Consider the following 25,773-nt stretch of genomic DNA (forward strand, 5'->3'; position numbering starts at 1 on the left):
ATGTCCCATCTCTAACAAATGAGAGCATTTATCGAAATAAATTAATTATGACAGCAAAAATACCAAATTTAAAAATTTATTAAAAACCCAAACATTTTAAGAAAAACTGCAACATATGAATAAAAAGTAAACGGTTTAACGACTAGTATACATTCAAATCATAGCAAATTTTGTCTTCTCCTTTATTGCACTTGCATTTCTTGTCCATCGTTTTAAATTCGCGTACAAATTTAGAAACAAAAATCAAATGCCTGCCAGAAAGTCTGTATACCAAAAAGTTATTTTGGCAGTTCTCTCTCTTGTTAATTTTGAAAATACAAAAATTAAAAAAATGTGCTGAAACACACAAAAATTGTGACAAAAAATAGAAAAGATGAATGAAAATAATATAATTAAACACTAATTAGATATCTGAAAAAAGGACAAATAGTTTTTCAGCTCATATCAATTAATTTTACTCGTCTTTTGGACGAAACTTTCTTTAAAATCGGTAAATAAAAAGTATGAAAAAATGAATCATGTTGCTATGAATTGTGTACATTGTCGTTTGAACGGGTTAATTCGTGTACATAATTACGAGAGCGAACAACGTGATTCAAATGCTGGTATGAACATGGCATTAGAAGCAGTCCATGCAGAGTCATGAAATATACATTCCGTTCTTCACATTTTGACAATGTCCGATTTGAATCCATTTCATAAAATTTTCAGATTTTAGCAATGTTTACATGCATAAATACTTTTTGCATAGAAAATTCTTAAGAACACAAAAACAATTTATTTTATGTTATTTTAATTACTCAGCACAATGTTTGAATCCAAAAAGATAATCATGAGAGCAAGAAATGTCGGACTACGCCTTTGTTTGTAGCCAACGTAGTTGAATCATGAGTGCAAGTGACTATGTCTTTTTACGTGAAAGAAGTCATGATTTTTATAAGGGTGCAGCTAGGATGCAGTCAATTTTAGATCTTAATCACCATTTTTTCCAATTTCCTTCCCTTACGTGTCTCCCCAGCGAACAGAGACTTGCCGCAAGTAAACTTGCCCAATGTAGATTGGGACTTAGGCGTACTGGCAATTTTCAGGTAATTCCTTTTATATTTTTCATATTTGACTTTACTTTCATTGTTTTGAAAACAAGACATGGTAGAATAAGAAAAGGTAGCAGCAATACACAGCTGACTGAACTGGGTTGTAACGTTAGTGTCAAATTTCATATGACATTTTATACATTTATTTCTATTTCGATGTACATTAGGGACATATATTTTTTGAGAAAAAAAATATATCATTCGGAAAAACGATTTCCCAGAAAGACTTCTTCATATCAATGATATGTAACCTCCTCCAAGTTCGAACGATAAGCCGCGCAGTAAATCCCCGCTTGTAGAGGCGATACAACGTTTGTTAATATGTGAGGTATTTTGTTAAAATTTAAAGAAATAAAGCCCTAATAAACATGTGCTTCTTTGATTTCTAAAAAACAAAACATTGAAACAGCTTCTCCTTTTTCTATGAATTTCCAGCGACCCCAAACTTGTCTGCAAGAATTCTACTTTCTGCGAGAATTTATGCATTTAGTGGAATGATGTGGAAACATAAAAATTGAAAATGTAACGAATTTTCATTCATGTTTTCCAAAATATTCAACCAAATGTGAAAAATTATTAGTTTTTTAAATTCCAATAATTTATAGACATTTCCTTGTTTTGTTTACAAATTCAACTGGCAGTAACGTTACAAACAAAAACAAATTCCTTTGTTGTTGTTGTTCGAGTTGTATTTGTTGTAGTATTAACTTTACCTTGTATTTGTTCTACCATGAAAACAAGACTTGCCGGAAAAGAATACCGTGTGTAGACGCAGGAGGCAATTTTAAAAGGGAACAAGAACAAGTAAGAAAAGCGTTAAGTTCGGTCGGGCCGAACTTTTTATACCCTCCACCACAAATTTCAGCCATTTCGGCGGATTAATGTGGCCACAACCTTCAAAATACCGAAATTCGGAAGGTATCGTTCTATGGGGGCTATATGATGGCGTGGACCTATACCTACAAATTTCTGGGGGAAAGTTTTATACGCCTAAAGAAGACTAAATACCAAATTTCAGCCATCTCGGTGTGATAATGAGGCTAAAACGTTCAAAATATCGAAAATCGGGAGATATTGTATTATGGGGGCTATATCAACACGTGGACTTATATAAACATTTTATGGTAGAAATGTTTCTTAGCCTCTGGAAACACAAAATACAAAGTTAGAACCGATTCTTTGGTGAAATGGGTCTAATACATTCAAAATATATTAAAATGACACGTACTTTATAAGGGGCCTTATGTGGGGGCTATACCAAAACGTGGACCTATATAACCCAACTTTGGTAGGAATATTTTTTGGCCACTGGAGACACAAAGTACCAAATTACAACCAATTCGGTGGTAAAATGGGCCAAATATCTTAAAAATTCCTTAAAACGACGACGCGTCATTATGTATGGGGGCTATACGAAAGCGTGGACCTACATAGCCCGCTTTGAATACCAAAAGTCCTACGTAAATATAACATATTTTCCCAAAATTTCATCAACCTACGTCAATCCGTTCGGACGCTAGAGTGATTTCCAAAGACGGACGGACATGGCTATATCGATGTAGAATTGCACGCTGATCAAGAATATATATACTTTGTGGGGTCTACAATGATTATTTCGGGTAGTTACAAACTTAATATACCCCCATCCTATGGTGGAGGGTATAAAAATTGCCGCAGAGAAACTCGCCCAATGTAAATTGGGAGAAACAAAAATGTACTACATAAACATGAGTTTGGTAGTAATTTGAACGAATTTTAATTCGAATCATCCTAGAGAAACAGGCCACGGTTGCCAGTAATTTGCAAAAGAAAGTGATAGCATGCGTTCGATTTATAGCCAAACACAAGCGATAAAAAGAGAAAACTAGAGGCCATTAATTAAAAGTTACCACAACTCTTATATAATTTTTTCAAATGACTCTGATGTGATGTCTTCAAATCAGTGAAAACCCTCCTTCTTCCATATCGCCAAAATGCTTGTTTGCGAATCAATTTTTAAATGAACCGAAAAATCAATTCAAAATACATTCCATGGAATGTATGTATATTTATTCACTTCAAAAACCTAATGCAAAAAGTATGCTAAAGATGCAAATTAGACAGTATCCTCACTGGTCCGTGTTTAGACACACAAATTTCTCGGGAAAATAAATTGAGTTTTTAGGCTATAGGGGGTAGGAAAGAGTATTGAGGAGCTCTTTCCTCTCCGCTCCTTCCCAAAAACTTAATTTACTTTCCCGAGAAATTTGTGTGTCTAAACACAGACCTGCACCAAGCCCTTGTAAATATTATGACTTCTTTTAAGTAAAAAGATGTAGTCCGAAATCACTTGCACTCATGATTCAACTACTTCTTTGGCTACAAACATTTTGCTGGGTAGCGTTATACGGCGATCATTGCCGATCACACAAACCTGTCTTAAACCCCTTTTTTAATTACACATTTATCAGAGTTTCTGCTTTGGTAACAACTTCGACTTGAACACCACACCAAAAAGAGAAGACAGTAGAAGGGCGAACTCCAACAAAAACAAACGATCATTGGAATTATTCAAAACAACTACCTTGTTTGCTTTTGGAATCCTCAATTTGGTAAGCAAGATCCTCCAATAAAATATCTAGAAAGAAATTCCAAACATTGTAGTTAATAAATCAATAACAAGTATTTAAAAACTAACCTCAATATGACATCAATTGCAAATAAATTTGTTTTGGCTAATTATTTTATGTTTTCTTGTTTTCTATTCTCCCTATGTTCATTTCATTGTTTGTGGCTGAATATTCTATTCTGGCTTTTGTGTGTTTTTACTTGACATCCATCTTTTGCTTGCTGTCTGTTTTCACCATAAAATCTACCAATAAACCAAACGATCAAATTGAACCGATCTTTGCCTATTTGTTCGGAGAGTAGCAGCGGCAAAATATTAAGTTTGTTTTTGGGCTGGTCTTTTTTACTGCCAGTTTCTGGATTTAAGTGCTTCTTGCTGTTTGTTTTTTGTGTGTTAAAAATATGAGTCGTTCAGACTTTGAGGTAAGTCTTTTTTTGCAATTTTTATTCTTAAAACACAAGTGATGATTATTTTTGTATTATGTATGTATGTATGACGACGATTTGTTTATAAACAAACAAAAAGAATTGGTAACCTATTATTGTGTGTGTCCACATCAATTGCTTTTAAACATGGTTTAATAAAAAGTGAAATTTTGTTTACCTGTTCCGTCTTAGGTCGATTATGACGGACATTTGGAATATTGCACACTATTCATTAACAAGCTGAGTAAATTATTGATAAAAATATAACAAATAATTGTACATAATGATGGAATGTGTGTTTGCTGTAGGTTTAAGCCAAGCTTTTCTTGGCCAACTCATGTGGTGTTACGTCTACGGTTGACGCCCTTTTTTAAAAAAAAAAAAAAAAAAAAAAAAACAAAACAATTGTTAATAGGATGCTAGCCGATCATAAACAACAACTGTTACGGCAAAATCAAATGAGTTTTCTTTTTTCCGATCTTTCCTTATTTTACTTCAAAATTATTGTACCCACACACCTTTTTTATCCCGCCTTATTTATTCTTTAAGTTATGTTTAGCTGGCATTCCAACTTCAGCTTGACCTACGGGTCAAATATACACTGCATGACTCCAAAAGCGCCTCTTAATTGGGGTGTGTTTGCCTGGCTTATTTCAATTCTCCCACTTTGCATTATATATGTATGTTTTTGTTATTCTTCTTTATGTCCAGTTCGTCACTGTGTAGAGATTCGTGGGAACAACAGAAACAACAACAATGTAATATTTTTTGTTTATTTTTTGGTATTTTGTTTAGTTGGTTAGATTCCAATAAGAATTGAGATTCTCTGCCACAACATTAACCATATTGAGTTAGTGAAAGACGCATTGACGTAACGTACGATGTGTATGCTGTTGAGTAGTGAAGAAGTGGAATTTTAAACTTACAATTTAAAACGCATTTTACATTTAACGTGTTTTATAAAACATGGGTCATTTAAGTTTTCAATTCCTTAGAATATCTGTCAAAAAAATGACGTAAATTCCCAAAACACCTGCTTTAAGGGTAAGTGTAAAATCCGTTTAAGAACTGAAATCCTCCTTGAACAACTTTATGGTTGGTTTACATTTACATCAACTGTCAATTTCGTCAAATGAAATCCAGTGGATTTCAGATGTGACTTCATTTGACGTTTGAGCAATGGAATTGATAGTTGAAATCGAGTGGATTTCGTAAATGTAAACCTAGAATTAGAGCCAAATTAGTAGGTTTGACGAAGCATATTGTGGACTTGGACTTGCAGGTGGACACACTTTTATAGAGCCGAACCAAGCCGCTCAAAAAATACTTATGTAAGTCTAGTGCAGGGGCACCTATCGGATGTTGTTGTTGTTGTAGCAGCATAGAAACCTACGTAGAAGCATAGGTTTGATGCTGGGTTGGCAGCCGCTGGCCGAAACACTATGGTTTCGGGTCAATCCGGTACGAAAGAACCCGCTGCCGTGGGATTGTCCTCTCACTCGGAACGGTCTGAAATTGTTTACCATCGGTAATCGTTGGGAACCTTATCACAGCGATTTTTCCTGGGGGAAGTCCATACTTCCCGAGATATGGGTCTTGGATCAGGCCCATTCGAGAGGTGCCCATAAACAATGTAATGGTGTTAAAGTAAGATATTTCCGAAATGTCAATGTCTATGTATTAATGTGGCTGCTTCAATTAGCTGTGACAACAAAGCTTCTGGAGTTAGGTTAGGTTTAAGAATGCGCAGCCATCTAATAGTATAGGCGACTGCTTTACTCGGAGGCCGTTGGTGTTTTGTGTTCATCCTAGATAAGTTGATGATTATGCGGCAAAAATGGTGATAGAGCTTTAAGAGTTAAGGCCTGCGTACATAAGCCGCTCGGCTTTCTTACTTAATTCATTTCTGGTAAAGCAATAAAGAAATGTCAGAACCACATTTCAATTAGGTCGAACTTGGTCTTTGGTCTTTTACCAGAAATGAATTAAGCAATAAAGCCGAGCGGCTTATGTACGCAGGCCTTTATTGCTTGTTGGACTGAAGGTGGAAAAGGGATGATGGTAGTGATGATGCGAGAGTCCTGATGGTTATTGATTAAGATTTTAGCCGCATTATGCAACCGAAATATCTGAAATTTATTATACAGTCTAAAGGCCTGGGTACATAAGCCTCTCGGCTTTCATGCTTAATTCATTTCTGGTAAAAGACCAAAGACCAAGTTCGACCTAATTGAAATGTGGTTCTGACATTTCTTTATTCCTTTACCAGAAATGAATTAAGTAAGAAAGCCGAGCGGCTTATGTGTCGAGGCCCTTAAGGCATTCTTGTTGAAGGCATATCTGATAAAAGACTAAAGACCAAGTTCGACCTAATAAAAAGATTTCAGAATCACATTTAAATTAGGTCTTTAGTCATTTACCAGATATGACTTAAGCAAGAATGCCATGCTTCTTATGTGTGGAGGCCTTTAGTTGGGGGTATTAAAAGTTTCGGAACAGGCCCATGTTCTGATATAGTTTTCATAGATCGGTACCCCTCTCGATTTTGGGAATATTGTTTTAGATTTTAGCCACAATATTCAACCGAAATGGCTAAAATTTATTATTTAGCCTTCGTTAGGAGTATGCTGGTTCCCGGTTTGATATAGAATGTGGGATTTAGTTTTCACTAGGAGAAGGGGTGCCACCGTGCTGCAATGGTATGCACACTCGCCTTGCACACTAAAGGTCCGGGGTTCGATTCCCAGTTCAGACAACATCTCATATTCAACGGTGGCAAAATACCCCTCAGTGTGTAAGGGTGTCGAAATTTTCTAAGTATTTGAGCCATTAAAGACTTCTTTACAAGTGGTGTCTTCAGACACGCCCTTCGGACTCGTCACATTTTCGCTCCGAATTTATGGTAATTTTATATTGCGGGCCAGAATTTCAATTCGGAAATTTTGTAAAAATATAAATTATAAGAAGTTCTAAGAGTCTAGGAACAGTTTTCTTAGGACTTCTTTGGATCTATATTTTCATCTGTTCCAGAAAGTTGTTTACTGAGATCTTAGGTACATTTTTGTGAATGATTGTTTTAAAGAAATTTGTAAGGTTTGGACCAGAACCGAAGAAAAAATAAATAAGTCGATTTTTATACCCTCAGCATTTATGCTGTCATCAAAATAACGGGTTTAAACCCCCAAGTATATATGGACGAAATCCTTTTCAATATGGAGTCGATTTAGCAATGTCCGTCTGCCTGTCTGACTGGCTGGAGCGCACAATAACTCTCGAACGTATGCACTGATTTGGTGCAAAATAATTGGTCTGTTCCAGAACTGCACGAATCTACTAATTTTTACTATTTTCTCCGATAACATAAAGGAAAAAATGTTATCGTAGTAAAAAATAGCAGCTTCTTGCAGGTTCTGGAACAGAGCAAATATTTATTCGTAGTATTTTCCCTCGGATTTTCGCACGGAAAATAATTTTAAAAAGTGAAATTCTTTTAAAATCAATGTTTTAAAATCAATAGTAATAGCTCTGTTCCTTTACGTGCAAGAATCATCAAGTTTTACAACTTTTTACTCGAAAAGCGTTCCTTTACTTCAGACACCATACAATTCATATGGAAGCAGATTACAACTTTTGCTACTTTTGCCGGTTTTACCACTTTCAAAAGTAAAGGAACAGACCAAATATTTCTTCCAGACATACATCAAGTTCGAATATTGACTATATCGGTCTACTGCTTCGGGTACCTCCCACACAAAATTTCGGAAAAGTGCAGTTTAAGGCCTCCTCTCGAATCGTTTTGATTTTTTTTTGTAACAACTTTTATTCGCTGCCCCCATTACGACGGTACAGGACCGAAAGCTGTGTAAAAAACCGCTATGGGACCATGTGTAGTGTATGGAGCGCACTGATAAACCGATTCGGTTCAAAATTTGGCAGTCGTAATATTTTGGACAAACATGAATCAATGGTGCACACGATAACTCCCTCATAATTTTCACATCGTAATATTTCTCCCAGATATCGAAATATTTCTTCGAATATTAGATGAAATTCGAAGGTGGTGGTTATAGTTCAACTCTTTCCGGTACCTGCCCACAAAAGTTCGAAAATATTCGCTAAAAAGGTACGCGCGATATTTCAAAAAAAGCTACTGAAAACGATACGGAACGAATTATTCTACCCATGGTATAAGTAAAGAGGTAGATTTAAATGAAAAAAATCTATAGAACCCTTGTTTTTCCTGAATTCCTAAAACTTCAAAATTAAGCAACAAGTGGGTTTGTGTACAACACCAATTTTGAGCATTTTATAAAAATCGCGAAAAATAAATGAAGGACCAATGTTTCTCCGCATAATCAAGTTGTGGATATGATAAAATGTTTGTTTCAATGATAACCTGACGAACTATTTCCATACAAATGTTCCAAAAATAATTTTAAAAATCATTGAATTCGATTGTTTTTAAAATTGTTTGGCATTTTATTCAAACACCACACACACATACACAGTTTGTGTTTATTGTTTTGAAGTTTTAGGAATACTCGAATGAAAAAATTTAAATTGACATAAAGCTTTGGCTAACCTTTCTTATTAAACCATGATTCTACCATTCTGATTTCTAAAATGGCATACACATGGTTTAATAAGAAAGGTTAGCCAAAGCTTTATGTCAATTTAAATTTTTTCATTCGAGTATTCCTAAAACTTCAAAACAATAAACACAAACTGTGTATGTGTGTGTGGTGTTTGAATAAAATGCCAAACAATTTTAAAAACAATCGAATTCAATGATTTTTAAAATTATTTTTGGAACATTTGTATGGAAATAGTTCGTCAGGTTATCATTGAAACAAACATTTTATCATATCCACAACTTGATTATGCGGAGAAACATTGGTCCTTCATTTATTTTTCGCGATTTTTATAAAATGCTCAAAATTGGTGTTGTACACAAACCCACTTGTTGCTTAATTTTGAAGTTTTAGGAATTCAGGAAAAACAAGGGTTCTATAGATTTTTTTCGTTTAAATCTACCTCTTTACTTATACCATGGGCATAAATACATGATACAACAAACCAGGTAAAGTAAATACTACAACAAATACAACTCAACAACAACCACATAGAAATTTGTTTTTTGAAATTTTGCCTTTTTTTTGTGGCGAAGATCATTTTTTAATGATTTTTGTTAATTTTCTCGTTTAGAGTTAAGCTTGATGATCTGAAATTATTTGCAAGTGAAAAAGGAAAGTCAAGGACTCGAACCCACATAGTCACCAAATTACGTTACCTGGTTTCATTGGTGGTAAAGCAAATCTTCAAAAAAAGGCAAAATTTCAAAAAATAAAAAACAGGCTGAGCCCGGCTGGGATTTGAACCCACGTCCTTGAAAAACATATCAAAAAATGTTGTCATGGCGTGTTAGCGTTCAAAGCCAACTCATAACTTCAAAGTCAGCGCAAAAAGCGTTTGTCATGAAGAAAATACATTTCTGTGGCCAAGTATCCGCGTTAATGTACAAAAACACATTTGCATTTGAAAAACGATAAGTTCTAGGACAGAGAAGCCATTGCATAGTCGATACGTCCGAAGATTTGCTTTACCACCAATGAAACCAGGTAACGTAATTTGGTGACTATGTGGGTTCGAGTCCTTGGGTTTCCTTTTTCACTTGCAAATAATTTCAGATCATCAAGCTTAACTCTAAACGAGAAAATTAACAGAAATTTGTTTTTGTTTGTAAACGTTAGTGTCAACGTACATGTAAACAAAATAAGAAAATGTCTATAAATTATTGAAATTTAAAAAAAACTAATAATTCTTCACATTTGATTGAATATTTTGAAAAACATTAATGAAAACTCGTTAGATTTTCAATTTGAATCTTTCCATATCATTCCACTAAATGCATAATTTCTCGCAGAAAGTAGAATTCTTGCAAAAATTTTTGGGGTCGCTTGTTTGCTTTTGAAAACAAAAAAAGCACATGTTTATTAGGGCTTTATTCTTTTCAAGTTTAACAAAATACCACATATATTAACAAATATTGTACCGCCTCCAAAAGCGGTGTTTTAAGCTTAAAACAGATACAACGTTTGATTAAAGTTTTGCGTTGGGCGTCGAGAAAAAAAAAACAACAGGGTGACGACGATACCAAAGTCCAGCGTTTATCTGTTTGTCGGCATATATTTCAAATGAATTTGAATTTTTCGGCATCATGCCCAACAGTGTAAAAACGGCCAAAACGACACAAAACTTTACCCAAACGGTTACATGGAGGTTACATGTAAATGATATGAAGGAGTCTTTATGGGAAATAGTTTTTTTCTTGGTGAATAAAATTGTTCTTAAAAAAATATATATCCCTAATATACATCGAACATAGAAATAAATATATAAAATGTCGTACGGAATTTGACACTAACATTACAGCCCAGTTCAGTCAGCTGGGTATTGCTGCTACCTTTTCTTGTTCTACCATGAATGGCATAAAAAGCCAACCATTTCGAAATTATTAATCGATTATTGTGGTGCATCATTTTCAATGCTCAATTTAAAAATGACCAAAGGTTCAATTCAATTCTGTTTGTCCCAATTTACATTAGGCGAGTTTACTTGCGGCAATTGTCAGTTTGATGGAGAGAGAGGTGAGGTATATGGTAACCCTTTGCCTCTCAACACCCTCTCTCACCCACAAACTGACAATTGCCGCAAGTAAACTCGCCTAATGTAAATTGGGACTTTCTAACTCGGATATAAAAAGACAAATAGCAGACAGAGATAGAGCATATTATAGATGGAAACGCTATAAAACGCCAGAACTTCACAATGAGTTTTGCCTTGCGCGTAGAACGGTTAAATCTGCTAAGACCGGATACTACCACTCTCGGTTTAGTTCTGCACTTGACTCTAAGAGTAAGTGGAATATAATTAATGATATAGGCATTGGAAAAACAAAGACTCTCGGATCCTGTATAGGCGATGTAGACGATCTTAACAAAACATTCGTCAATATACCAATAATTAATGCTGATCCCCTTTTTTATACATCCGATGATGATGGCATACGTGGGGAGGGAATATTTGAGTTTCGATGCGTAACATATCAAGAAGTCTTGAGCTGTTTTTCAAGTGTAAAATCGAACGCCATAGGTCCAGATGGAATTGATCCTAAGTTTATTCGGATCCTACTCCCACGTTTGCTAACTCATTTCACTCACCTTTTCAATACAATTTTATGTACCAGCGCCTTTCCCACTATTTGGAAACATGCAAAGATTATTCCAGTACCAAAACGTAATTCAGAGTTTCGACCGATTGCAATTCTTCCCTACCTCTCTAAAGTCTTTGAAAAGATAATTCATCAACAGATGTCCGAATACCTTCAACGCGAATCTTTACTGACAAAAGTGCAATCAGGCTTTCGCTCCGGACACAGTTGCGTAACAGCATTAATTGATGTACCTGAATCAATAAGGAGTGACATCGACGATAACAAGGCATGCTTTCTGGTTCTGCTAGACCACTCTAAAGCTTTCGACACTGTTGACCATCGAACCCTCTGTGTTAAACTGCGAAAATTTTTCAATTTCTCTAGATCCTCCATAAATCTTATTGACACCTATTTATCTGATCGAACACAATCTGTATACAACGGAAATACAAAATCAATGCCTCTGGCAGTAACCAAAGGAGTACCTCAAGGGTCGGTTATCGGACCACTTTTATTTTCTTTATATGCCAATGACCTACCCCTACAACTTGTGCACAGTAGAATACATATGTACGCTGATGATGTTCAGATTTATCTGAGCTGTTCTGTCGATGATATCAGTCAGTGCATTGTCAATCTAAACGAGGACCTTAATAGAGTCGGCAAATGGGCCAATGCAAATGGTCTTGCATTAAATCCAAAGAAATCAATGTGCTTAGTAACCCACAAAAGGAAAAATTTTACTGTAGAAAACATTGAAATTTTACTAAATCTAGAAAATATCGCAATTGTTCAGAGTGCCAAAAATCTCGGCATTATTTTCAACTCTTCTCTAAGCTGGGTAAACCATATTAATCAAGCTGTGGGCAAAACCTATGCTAAATTACGTGCTTTATGGCTTACTCAGTCTTTTACCCCATTTAATGTTAGATGTCTACTGGCCAAAACGTACTTAGTTCCAGGGTTAATTTACGGCTGCGAGCTCTTTGCGAACTGTGATTCTCTGAGTAGACGTAGACTAAATGTTGCATTTAATAGTATCATTCGCTATGTTTATGGCTTGCGTAGAACTCAGCATATATCGCAATATACTAGCAACTCGCTTTATGGCATCAGTATAAACTCTCTTCTCCATGTGAAAGCGTTAATATTTCTCCAGAAAGTTATATATAAAAAAACACCTAAATAGGAAAAAATATTATAAACTTGAGACGGCAGAGCCAGGTATCAAATTGTCATTTCTTTATAAGTACTATACGTCTCTGGAATTCTCTTCCTCACGAATTGCAAAGCATCAGTAACGAACATACGTTTAAATTACTAACTGTTTTCAGAATTTGGAAGCGATTTAACAAGTGTAACCGTTAATTTTTTTATCTTCTTTTTCACATATATATTCTTTTTCTTTTTTTAAACATTGTTTTCACTAACTTTTTATGTTGTATCAAAATCAATTACTGTCTAATATTTCATTTGTTTTATAATTCAATTGTTAAACACATACAAATGTAAACCCTTAATTTTAAGATGGATATGTTTTCTCACTGTATAATCCTGCACTCTACCTTATAAGATTTAAATCTTGTTGTGTAGGAATCAAAATAAAAATAAATAAATAAATAAATAAATAAATAAATAAATAAATAAATAAATAAATAAATAAATAAATAAATAAATAAATAAATAAATAAATAAATAAATAAAACTTTTATAAAACTTTCATAGAACAAGAATCCAGCCCCATTTATTGTTTTCCGGTAGAATTTTAGTATAACGGTACTGTAAATGAAATATTTTTCTAGGCCATCTTAAAGACAAGTTTTCAGTCTACAAAATTATATTTTAAGTTGTTAAAAATCTAAACTCGTTTCGAAGTTATCAACGATTACATTTTTTTCATGTTGGTAATTTTCAGTGACAGTCACGTTTGGAATAGCCCACTGTACCGTTCGGTTTTGGGTTGGCTTACTCCTCTTATTTACGAAGAGAAACTATTCCATTTAACTTCAATACAATTCGTAAGAAGTTCGGCCCGCGAACGTAATGCCGTTTATTATTTTCTAATTGGTATTACAATTGTTTGCAGTGCATAATATCGCTTTCATAGTTTTACTTGTATGACAGTGTATGTCTCTATGTCGGTGGGTATATGCGAATTATTTTACCCCCATTGGAATGTGTTTGTATAACACGCGACATATGATTAATAACATTGGAAGTGACAAAGTGACAGCTGCTATGGCTGATGACAGTTACTAGGCTGGAAGAGAAAAATAAGCCCGCACATAAGAGAAATCTCGAATTAAGAGCTTTATACAACTCTTAAAATTTAATTGAAGAGAACTCAAAACTTTTTCAAATTTTACAAATGTGTAAGTTTGGTGGGGCTTACGACATGCGCTTTTTGCAAAAGCTTGAATATAATTTAAAAACCACCCTTGAATTTTTTGCTGCTCTCCCGTTCTCAAGTTACAACAAAAAAAGCTCTGCCTCCAATGGAATTTAGAAAAAAATATTCTTTTGCTGGATACTTTTGCAAAGCGACGATTATATAACACACTGATGTGTTGTTGGTTGTTGGGCATACAGCTGAAAATTTGCTAGCTTTTTAACTTTTCTATAGGTGGCAATAGCTTACCATTACCCATTTGTCGTACTCTGTATTCATGAGTTCGTTGGTTTGTTCGCTTAGTTTTGCAATTGTGTACTATTATATCATCGTTGGAGAATTTCTCTTGAATGCACAAATTGTTACACTGGCAATCACCCACCCACCCATACCCAACCACCGTTTTTTGGTCGGTTCGACATCACATTCAATGCAAATGTAAAGACCACTACATTTGATTTTTCTCACCCCCTCCCGGAACTACGAGTAAATGTTGTTTTTTTTCCACACATCGCATGAAACTATACACCCACTAACACCCCCATATGGAAAATTTGAAAAAGAAACCCGACACAAAACTTGTGTCTGTATCTATTAGAGTCAGCCTGTTCTAGTATCTTATTTCACGTGTTTCCCATCGCAGGAGGTTGGGTGGCGATATTTAGGTATCGTGTGTTATATTTTTTTGTACTCTCAGAACGGGGATGGCAAATGGGGTGGCAGTGGACTTTTTTGGTACTATTTATTACTACTGTATTAACAAAATTATAAAGGGTCTATAGACCCTTTTTAGAGGAAAGGGTGCGTCTATAGACCCTTTCCAGAGGAAAGGGTGCGTCTATAGACCCTTTCCCCAGGGAAGGGTGCTTCTTTAAACCCTTTCCAGAGCAGAGGGGGCTTCTATAGACCGTTTTCAGAGAAAAGGGTGCTCTATAGACCCTTTCCAGAGTAAAGGGTGCTTCTGTAGACTATAGCGAAAAGGGTGCTTCTGTAGACCCTTTCCAGAGGAAATGGTGCTTCTAAAGAACATTTCCAGAGGAAACGGTGCTTCTATAGACACTTTCTAGAGGAAAGAGTGCTTCTATAGACCCTTTCTAGAGTAAAGGTTGCTTCTATAGAACATTTCCAGAGGAAAGGGTGCTTCTATAGACCCTTTCCAGAGGAAAGGGTGCTTCTATAGACCCTTTCCAGCGTAAAGGGTGCTTCTATAGAACATTTCCAGAGGAAAGGGTGCTTCTATAGACCCTTTCCAGAGGAAAGGGTGCTTCTATAGACCCTTTCCAGCGTAAAGGGTGCTTCCATAGACCCTTTCCACAGGAAAGGGTGCTTCCATAGACCCTTTCCACAGGAAAGGGCTCTTCTGTGGACCCTTTCCCCAGGGAAGGGTGCTTCTGTAGAACCTTTCCAGAGCAGAGGGGGCTTCTATAGACCTTTTTCAGAGAAAAGGGTGCTCTATAGACCCTTTCCAGAGTAAAGGGTGTTTCTGTAGACTATAGAGAAAAGGGTGCTTCTGTAGACCCTTTCCAGAGGAAATGGTGCTTCTATAGACCCTTTCCAGAGGAAAGGGTGCTTCTATAGACCCTTTCCAGAGGAAAGCGTGCTTCTATAGACCCTTGCAACAGGAAAGGGTGCTTCTATAGACCCTCTGGTGCTTCTGTAGACCCTTTTCAGAGGATAGGGTGCTTCTATAGACCCTCTGTTGCTTCATAGACCCTTTCCAGAGGAAAGCGTGTTTCTATAGACCCTTTCCAGAGGAAAGGGTGTTTCTATATACCCTTTCCAAAAGAAAGTGTGCTTCTATAAACCTTTCCAGAGGAAATGGTGCTTCTATGACCCTTTCCAGAGGAAATGGTGCTTCTATAGAACCTTTCCAGAGGTCTAAAGGCCCTTTCTAGAGGAAAGGGTGCTTCTACAGACCCATTCCAGAGGAAAGGGTGTTTCTATAGACCCTTTCCACAGGAAAGGGTGCTTCTATATACTCTTTCCAGAGTAAAGGTTGCTTCTATAGAATCTTTTCAGAGGAAAGGGTGCTTCTATAGACCCTTTCCGGAGTAAAGGTTGCTTCTATAGAACATTTCCAGAGAAAACGGTGCTTCTATAGACCCTTTTCAGAGGAAAGCGTGCTTCTATAGACCCTTTTCAGAGGAAAGGGTGCTTCTATAGACCCTTTCCAGAGTAAAGGGTGCTTATATTAACCCTTTCCACAGGAAAGGGTGCTTCCATAGACTCTTTCCACAGGAAAGGGTGCTTCCATAGACCCTTTCCAGAGTAAAGGTTGCTTCTAAAGAACATTTCCAGAGGAAAGGGTGCTTCTATAGAACATTTCCAGAGGAAAGGGTGCTTCTATAGATCCTTTCCAGAGGAAAGGATGCTTCTATAGACCCTTTCCAGAGGAAAGGGTGCTTCTGTAGACCCTTTCCAGATGAAAGGGTGCTTCTGTGGACCCTTTCCAGAAGAAACGGCGCTTCTATAGACCCTTACCAGAGGAAAGCGTGCTTATATTAACCCTTTCCACAGGAAAGGGTGCTTCCATAGACCCTTTCCAGAGTAAAGGTTGCTTCTATAGAATATTTCCAGAGGAAAGGGTGCTTCTATAGATCCTTTCCAGAGGAAAGGATGCTTCTATAGATCCTTTCCAGAGGAAAGGATGCTTCTATAGACCCTTTCCAGAGGAAAGGGTGCTTCTGTAGACCCTTTCCAGATGAAAGTGTGCTTCTATAGACCCTTACCAGAGGAAAGCGTGCTTCTATAGACCCTTTCCAGAGGAAAGCGTGCTTCTATAGACCCTTTCCAGAGGAAAGTGTGCTTCTATAGACCCTTTCAACAGGAAAGGGTGCTTCTATAGACCCTCTGGTGCTTCATTGACCCTTTCCAGAGGAAAGCGTGTTTCTATAGACCCTTTCCAGAGGAAAGGGTGTTTCTATGTACCCTTTCCAAAAGAAAGTGTGCTTCTATAACCCTTTCCAGAGGAAATGGTGCTTCTATGACCCTTTCCAGAGGAAATGGAGCTTCTATAGAACCTTTCCAGAGGTCTAAAGGCCCTTTCTAGAGGAAAGGGTGCTTCTACAGACCCATTCCAGAGGAAAGGGTGTTTCTATAGACCCTTTTCAAAGGAAAGGGTGCTTCTATAGACCCTTTCCAAAGGAAAGTGTGCTTCTATATACCCTTTCAAAATGAAAGTGTGCTTCTATAGACCCTTTCCAGAGGAAAGGGTGCTCATATATACCCTTTCCAAAGGTAAGGTTGCTCCTATAGAGCCTTTCCAAAGGGTGCTTCTATAGACCCTTTCCAAAAGAAAGGGTGCTCCTATAGACCCTTTCCAAAGGAAGGGTGCTGCTATAGACCCTTTCCAAAAGAAAGGGTGCTCCTATAGACCCTTTCCAAAGGAAGGGTGCTGCTATAGACCCTTTCCAAAAGAAAGGGTGCTCCTATAGACCCTTTCCAAAAGAAAGGGTGCTCCTATAGACCCTTTCCAAAGGAAAGGGTGCTCCTATAGACCCTTTCCAAAGGAAAGGGTGCTCCTATAGACCCTTTCCAAAGGAAAGGGTGCTCCTATAGACCCTTTCCAAAGGAAAGGGTGCTCCTATAGACCCTTTCCAAAGGAAAGGGTGCTCCTATAGACCCTTTCCAAAGGAAAGGGTGCTCCTATAGACCCTTTCCAAAGGAAAGGGTGCTCCTATAGACCCTTTCCAAAGGAAAGGGTGCTCCTATAGACCCTTTCCAAAGGAAAGGGTGCTCCTATAGACCCTTTCCAAAGGGAAGGGTGCTCCTATAGACCCTTTCCAAAGGAAAGGGTGCTCCTATAGACCCTTTCCAAAGGAAAGGGTGCTTCTATAGACCCTTTCCAAAGGAAAGGGTGCTCCTATAGACCCTTTCCAAAGGAAAGGGTGCTCCTATAGACCCTTTCCAAAGGGAAGGGTGCTCCTATAGACCCTTTCCAAAGGAAAGGGTGCTCCTATAGACCCTTTCCAAAGGAAAGGGTGCTCCTATAGACCCTTTCCAAAGGAAAGGGTGCTCCTATAGACCCTTTCCAAAGGAAAGGGTGCTCCTATAGACCCTTTCCAAAGGAAAGGGTGCTCCTATAGACCCTTTCCAAAGGAAAGGGTGCTCCTATAGACCCTTTCCAAAGGGAAGGGTGCTCCTATAGACCCTTTCCAAAGGAAAGGGTGCTCCTATAGACCCTTTCCAAAGGAAAGGGTGCTTCTATAGACCCTTTCCAAAGGAAAGGGTGCTCCTATAGACCCTTTCCAAAGGAAAGGGTGCTCCTATAGACCCTTTCCAAAGGGAAGGGTGCTCCTATAGACCCTTTCCAAAGGAAAGGGTGCTCCTATAGACCCTTTCCAAAGGAAAGGGTGCTCCTATAGACCCTTTCCAAAGGAAAGGGTGCTCCTATAGACCCTTTCCAAAGGAAAGGGTGCTCCTATAGACCGTTTTCAGAGGAAAAGGGTATAAAACATTCCCGAAAAGTAAAGTCTGCACAGGATCACGTTTTGATGTAGCACCTTTAGGACGGTACCTCCCCTCATTCTTGCAGAGAATTATCGGCATAGGTCAGATTTTCATATCGTGCTATAGAACGGTATCTCCCGATTTTTAAAATTTCCTCCGTTTTAGCCTCATTAGCCCACCGAAATTGCTGGAATTTTGTATTTAGTCTCCGTGCGAGGTATAGAACATTCATGGAGATAATTATCGGCATAGGTCTACATTTCTGGGGAGGACTAAAGCCTCAAGGATCTTTTCTACGGACGACAAATGCGAAATCCGTCTGTACGATTCATCTTTGCTTACATCTTTGCCTGGCTTTAGTAGCGGGGCCACACTGCCCATTTTCCAGACTTCGGGAACGATGTAGGTGCCTAGCGACAGATTGAGAACTTTAGAAAGACATTCGATACTGTCGAGTGAAATAACTTGCGTCAGTTCCCTGACAATGCTGTCACTGGGTTTGGCACGACTAAGCTTGTTGTAGGCAGGACAGGTGCACCAGGGAAAATGAAACCCTGAGAGCAGATCGAAAGTCTATATTCTAGAGTGAGTTCAGGAACCGTCGCTCCGCTAAATACTGCCTATGAATTTGGGATCCGCATGAGAAACCTAGACGCTTCATTAACTCCACTCTACAGACTCACTAAAACTGACCCAAGACCTCATAGCTTCCTAGTCTACCTCGCTTGTGTGAAAACTATTGTATCCGCACAATTTTGAATTTATCCGGGCTCTGTATTTACCCGATCCGTTCTCCTGGGATTTCTATGAGGATTCTGTATTACTCCAAGTGTAGAGATTTTCAGATTCCCTCCAATTCGTTATATCACATTTGTCCATGTTGGTGAGGATTAAGTCGATTATAGGTCCATAATTTGCACATCGTAATATTTCTACGAGACATAGATCAGGTTCGAATATGGACCATATATGTATATCAACTCGTTCGGGTACCTCCTACACAAAATTTCGGTAAGTGCAGTTTAAGGGCTGCTATCGAATCCCTTTGATGTGTGTGCTGGCATCCGTTGCCCCCGACGACGGTACACAATTTTTCATACTTCCTGGAAAAATGACCCGAAATAAATGCCTATGGCACCATATGTAGTATCTAGAGCGCACGACAACTCTCAAACGGATCAATCGAATCGTTACAAAATATGGCCACCGTAATATTTTTTCCAAATTTAGTTTAAGTTCGAAAATGGATCACATAGGTCCACTCCATGGGGTACACCCCTCACAAAAGTTCCACATTTTTGTTTAAGTACAAAAAAGAACAGACCAGGGATCCTTTGAAAATGTTTAAAGAAGATACTCCTTGTGTCCAGTTTACAACGATATTATGCTTTTCGTGGGTAAAGTCCATGCTTCCTGATGTAATGGTCCAAAAGTTCTAAACTATACGGTGACAAACTGAAATGATGATTCGCAAACTAAGACCTACTTCAAAAATGGTCTATGTCGGTTCATTCCTTCAGGTACCTCCCCGTAACACTTTTGAGCTTGAATCCAAATCCATATTATTATCGGCACGTTCATACCACCAAAATTCTGAAAATTATTATTTTTTTGGGAAAAAGGAGTTTCAAATGAGAGTGTATATCTCTGTCGGTAAAGCCCACTGATACTTTTTACTTGTTCTTGACAAAGTGTACCTCTTTCCATAAGCTCTGATAGTTCCATCCCTGATGGAAAAGCATGTATTGATTCGTTCCTTGTTCATGTTCACATTGGAGACATGCTCTCTTGTTCTCTTCATTAGATTCGTCCGTTGGGCTTTTTTTTCAGTATCAGCATTGACAATTATTTGTGTCATTAGGGCGCGCCATCGTCAGCATGTATTCGTCGTTGTGCGGTGGCAGTAGTAGTAACCAAATACTTGGGAAGGGAGGAATTTGAAGAGTCACCCGACAAAGAGTTTAGCTTGTTGTTGTATACGGCTAATTATTGAATTGTGTGATACGCGATTGACCAAAACGTGCTGTTGTTCTACAAACACCCCTTTGCAACCAACCAACCATCCATCCACCCACCAACATACCTCTTCTACCTTATGTAATAATCATAAAACGACACGAAAATGTCATTTGAAGTTTATCCTTAAGTCCTCCCCACCTCGCCTAAATGTATGCCTTACAATTTTTTATTTATTTTGTAAATGACAGCCTAAAAGTATGTTAATGTTTTTTCTGTTATTCTTGTTGTTTTCTTTTCTTCTTCTTTTTTTACTTAATATTGATTTTATTTGCTTGTTCCTATTCATTTATACACGTTGCTCTTTTTGTGGGTATCTTTGCTTCTGTTATCTAATCAAGAAGCATTTAGTCTATGTTGTATTTCCTCAATATGTTATTTGGCGTTTTTCTTCGTTTGCCGCTGCTGTCGTCCGCTGGCGTCTTAATTGTTGACATACCTCAGCCCAGCTCGTGTTGTGTTCTTTTCTTTTACAGTTTTTTTCTATGAATCAGCATTTTTGTCGCCAATTGCCGGAATTAAGGGCCTGTTTATGTATGTCGATAAGAAAACGAATGCGGAAGAAAAACTACCAAATTTGAGTGTGTATTTCAAATTTGTTTTTTGTTTTGAAGCAAAAGCAAATGAAATAATATTTCAAAAACTAAAGTTTGGGTGTCTTTCATGCGCACACATTTTCGTTTCGAAATACATAAACTGGGGGTTAGTCTTTAGGGGCATAATCATAATTTTACGCTTTTTTAATTGTTGTCAAAGTTTGTTTCTTGTAGTTGTTCTTGTTGTGTTTTACGTGGAGAGTCAGCAATGCAAATTGCCCACAATTAACGCCTACGTTTACAGATTTTGATTAACATCAGCCAGCAGCAGCGTTAAACTCTGATAGTTATTCTTGATTTTTGGAATATTTTCATGCAGCCAGAAAAATTTTCATATTGAATTTTTAATTGAATAAAATACCAACGGATGTGGGTCAACTTAGTTTTGGGAGGTATGCCGTTAACTTTATTTGTGGAAAAAGATTCCTCAAGAACAGGGTTTTATCGATCAGTGGATCAAAGGCTAATGTGAGATAATTTTGAGTACGAATATCAGATGTATCCTATCCACAGAAGCCCCTTTGCAGATATTCTATTTTTACACACGTACAGAAGGGGTTCATCGGCTGGACAAGCATGGTTGATGCGAGAGGACTGATTTAGAACAAGTATGAAAGTATTAGTCAGTTGTGCCGACGAGATATGCCCTCAGCCTTGGACCTAAAGAAAAGAAGTAAACACAATACTTCTGACGTCTATATGTTTTTTTTTTTGAGTTTTTGGGCCAATTTCTCAGGAAGTATGGACTTGACTCCGAAAAAATTGTACCGTCGTAACTAGAGCCCCATACACAACACCTTGCGAAAAATTGAAAAACGATCCCAGACAAATCCCTAAACTGCACTTTTTCCTAAACTATGGGAGGTACCGGAAAGAATGGTCTTATATAGTCAATATTCGGACATAATCCGAGACTGTAAGCAATAATACGATGTACAACGTTTGGACCATGTCGGTTTCTCCCTTCGAGGGTTAATCAGTCTACTTGGTGCCGCCAGGCTTTTTTGGAGCTTTTGGCCATTGTCTTACGAAGTATGGACTTGCCCCCGAAATGAAATGAGTGGTGCACGATGGAGTATACCCTCGGCCTTTCATATATGAAAAGATCGATAAAAAAATCTTTTTCACCAACTTTTAGGTTCTTCGGAAGTTTTCAAAATGTTTATAGCCCTTTTGTGACGTATGAAGATTGCCGACAAAAATATTGAGGCTTTTCGCGTATTTAAAAAAATTAAAAAATACCGAAAAGTTTTAATATTTTCGTCGAAAAAATTGTACCATTGTAATAGAGGCCACGAGGACATGTTGTTGCAAAAAGTTGTTTGCAAACTTAAGAGGGGTTCGAGTGCTGGTCTTAAACTGCACTGCGACAACTGTTGCAATTTTGTGTGGGCGGTACCTAAAGGAGCGGATCGTTCAAGATTTTGCGCTAAAATTGTGATCACGATATTTCTTCCAGACATTGATTCCATCCTTATCAATGTCCCTTCAAGAGTTATCGTGAGTACAATTTAAGCGCAAAATCTTTAACTTTTGATGAGGATGAAATCAATGTCTGGACGAAATGTTGGAAGGTATCCGAAGAAGTGGACGATCTTGGTCTAAATTTGGACAAAATATTAATATAATAATTGTTCTACAAACATCCCAGACGGGACAAGGGAGACTTCTCTCATATCAATGATTGCACCCCGATTCATATTAGCTCATTGAAATGGGACCTACTGTTTATCGCCGAGTCCGAAAGGCGTGTCTTGAGACACCACTTGTAGAGATATTTTTCGTGGCTAAAATACTCAGGAAATATCGCCTACATTACTGAGGGGCACTTTGTCACCGTTGAAAATTTGATGTGTCTGGCCGGGGACTCCAAATCATGACCTCCAGCGTGCAAGGCAGGTCTTTAATCCATTGAAGACCTTTAGGAGGTGAAGATCTTTAGGTGGCCTTCCATCCATAGGAGCCCTTTAGAAGACCTTCTATCCATAGAAATCCTTTAGTAAGTCCATTCATAGAAGACTATTAGGAGGCCTTTTATATATAAAATACCTTTAGGAGGTGAAGACCTCTAGGAGTTCACCTATCCACAGAATACCTTTAAAGGAGGTCTTCTAGCCATAGAATGCCTTGTTTTATTCCTAGAAGACCTTTAGGAGTTATTCTATCCATTACATACATTTAGGAGGTCTTTCACCCATAGGAGACCTTTGAAACTGCTTCTACCCATAGAAGACCTTTTCTTTCCATAGAAGACTTCGTCTATCCCTAAAAGACCCGTATAAGTTCTTCTATCCATAAAAAAACCTTTAGGAGGTCTTCTATTCATGGAAGGAGTTCTTCCAGCCATAAAAGACAATTAAGAGTTCTTCTATCCATAGAAGACCTGTAGGAGTTCTTCCATCCATATAAGTCCTTTAGGAAGTCGTCCATTCAAAGAAGACTATAAGGAGATCTTCTATATATAAAAGAAATTTAGGAGGTGAAGTCTTTTAGGAGTTCACCTATCCATAGAATGCCTTTAGCCATAGAAGACCTTTAGGAGTTCTTTTATTCCTAGAAGACCCTTAGGAAGTCGTTGTCAGGTATTTCATCCATTGAAGACCTTTAGGAGTTATTCTATACATTAAATACCTTTAGACCGCTTCTATAAATAGAAGGTCTCTTCTATCCCTGGAAGACCTCTTCTATCCCTGGAAGACCGTTAGAAGCTCGTCTATCTATAAAATACCTTTAGGAGGTCTTCTATTCATGGAAGACCTTTAGGAGGTCTTCTATCCATAGAAACCCTTTATGAGGTCTTCTAGCCATAGAAGACCTTTATGAGGTCTTTTATCCATAGAAGACGTTTGTCAGGTCTTTCATCAATTGAAGATCTTTAGGAGGTGAATACTTTTAGGTGGTCTGCTATACATAGAATACCTTTACGACGCCTTCTATCCATAGAAGATCTTTAGGAGGTCTTCCATCCATAGAAGACATTTACGTGTTCTTCTATGCATAGAAGACCTTTGGGATGTCTCCCATACATAGAAATCCATTAGGAGGTCTTCCATCCATATAAGACCTTTAGGGGGCTTCTATCCATACAAGACCTTTATGGGATCTTCTATCCATAAAGGACCTTTAGCAAGTCTTCTATCCTAAGATAACGTTCAGGAAGTCTTTTAGAAATGGAAGACCTTTTGGGGTCTCCTAGTAACAGAAGGTCGTAGGTGGACCTTTCGAAGTAGAACGTCTTTTGTTTTTAGGAAGTCTTCTATCCATAGAATACCTTTAGGTCTTCCATACAAAGTCGACCTTTAGGAGGTTTTCTATCCATAAAAGGCATCTAAGAGGTATTCTGTTCATAGCAGGCCTTTAGGAGGTCTTCTAGCAATAAAATAATTTAAGGAAGTATCCAGGTATCCGAAGCCTGGGTACTTGCGCAAGCAGACAAGGCAGTGCTTGGTGTGTTTGAGAGGAAAGTTCTTTGAAAGATCTATGGACCAATCTGCGTTGACGGTGAATATCGACGTCGTATGAACCACGAGCTGTATCTGCTATACAACGACATCAGTATAGATAAACGTATCGAGATGCAACGATTGCGTTGGCTAGGCCATATCATAAGAATGAGCGATGATGAACCCGCTAAAAAGGCGTATAAACAAGTGGATGAAGAGATGACAAGGCGCGGTATTCCAAAAAGCGAAGCACGAGACAGAGAGAATTGGAGATATTTTCTTAGTTCGGTCTATGGAACAAATGTTCTGTAATGGGCCAGCTAAGTAAGTAAGTATTTTATCTATTAAAGGTTAAGGAGGTATTTTATCCATAGAAGACCTTTTGGAGTTCTTTTGTTCGCAGAAAGCCGTGGATGGACCTTTCGATGTTCTTCTTAATAGAAAGGTCTGTATAAGGTATTCTACTTATAGAAGATCTTCTATCCATAGAAGACCCTTAGAAAGTATTGTATGATTATGAGACCTTTAGGAGGACTTTAGATGATTTTTGATCCTCGACCTAGAGAAGACCTTTAAGAGGTCTTATATCAATAGAAGACCTGTATGAGTCTTATATCTATAGAAAACCTCTAGGTGGTCTTCTACCATAGAATAACTTTATAAGTTCTTTTATCCATAGAAGAACTTTATGAGGCCTTCTATCCATAGAAAACCTTTTGGAACTCTTCTATCCATAGAAGACCCTTAGAAAGAATTTTATGAAGGGATTCCTTTAGGATGACTTTAGAGACTTTTAGGAGTTCATTTATCTATAGCAACTTTTAGTAGGTCTTATATCTGTAGAGGAACTTTATATCCATACCAAACCTTATGGAGTTCTTCTATTTACCGAAGACCTTTAGGATGTCTTCCATCCATAGGAGACCTTAGGAGGTCTTCTACATCTTTTTCAGATGAAATTCGGAACATTTTAGTTGAAGTTCGTAACATTTTATTTGTAATTCGATAAGTCCATTTGTAGTTCGAATTATTCCATTTGAAATTCGAATTATTCCATTTGTAATTTGATTTATTCCATTTGTAATTCGACTTATTCTATATAATCATTTTATTTGAAATTTCAAATAAAATAATTCGAATTACAAGTGGAATAATTCGAATTATAAGTGGAATAATTTGAATTACAAACGAAATGTTACGAATTACAAATAAAATTCTAGAATTACAATTAAAATAATTCGAATTACATCTGAAAAAGGTGTATATATAGAAGAACTTTAAGAGGACTTTTATCCATAGAAGACCTTTAGCAAGTCCTCTGTCTCTAGAAGACCTTAAGGAGGTGAATATACCTCTGACCATTTGCTCGAAAATTTATTCTGCTGGTTTGTTTATTATTTATATAATTGATATACTATTGAGTTGTAGTTTCTCCACTTTTTCAACTATCCTCGTAGCTGAAAAAAAATCTACTGACAGGCCAAGGTAAATCAATGATAGTGGTTCACACAACCTGAAATTGTTAACTCCACCTTTATAA

General features: G+C 37.4%; 1 protein-coding gene and 1 long non-coding RNA gene across 6 annotated transcripts in view; one reads left to right on the top strand and one right to left on the bottom strand.

The window, feature by feature from the left end:
• Window positions 1–776: 776 nt before the first annotated feature.
• On the bottom strand, window positions 777–4,938 carry LOC141388910 (uncharacterized). The gene is made up of 4 exons (XR_012408955.1): window positions 4,646–4,938; window positions 4,306–4,492; window positions 3,772–4,237; window positions 777–3,711 (listed from the first exon to the last, which is right to left on the bottom strand). It is a non-coding gene; the product is annotated as an uncharacterized lncRNA (long non-coding RNA).
• Window positions 3,673–25,773, top strand: part of Atpalpha (sodium/potassium-transporting ATPase subunit alpha) — a 208,530-nt gene continuing 186,429 nt past the window's right edge. For 4 of the 5 annotated variants that reach the window (XM_073959591.1, XM_073959589.1, XM_073959592.1 and 1 more), the window contains exon 1: window positions 4,005–4,124. In XM_073959591.1, the coding sequence (XP_073815692.1) occupies window positions 4,104–4,124 (21 nt within the window). In that variant the 5' untranslated portion in view covers window positions 4,005–4,103. Of the gene's footprint in view, window positions 3,686–4,004; window positions 4,125–25,773 lie in introns of those variants that run through there. The other variant, XM_073959601.1, reaches the window with a different exon arrangement.

This window comes from Musca autumnalis, unplaced genomic scaffold (genome assembly GCF_047663935.1).
Source record: "Musca autumnalis isolate F117 unplaced genomic scaffold, ASM4766393v1 scaffold_1, whole genome shotgun sequence".
Classification (NCBI taxonomy): domain Eukaryota; kingdom Metazoa; phylum Arthropoda; class Insecta; order Diptera; family Muscidae; genus Musca; species Musca autumnalis.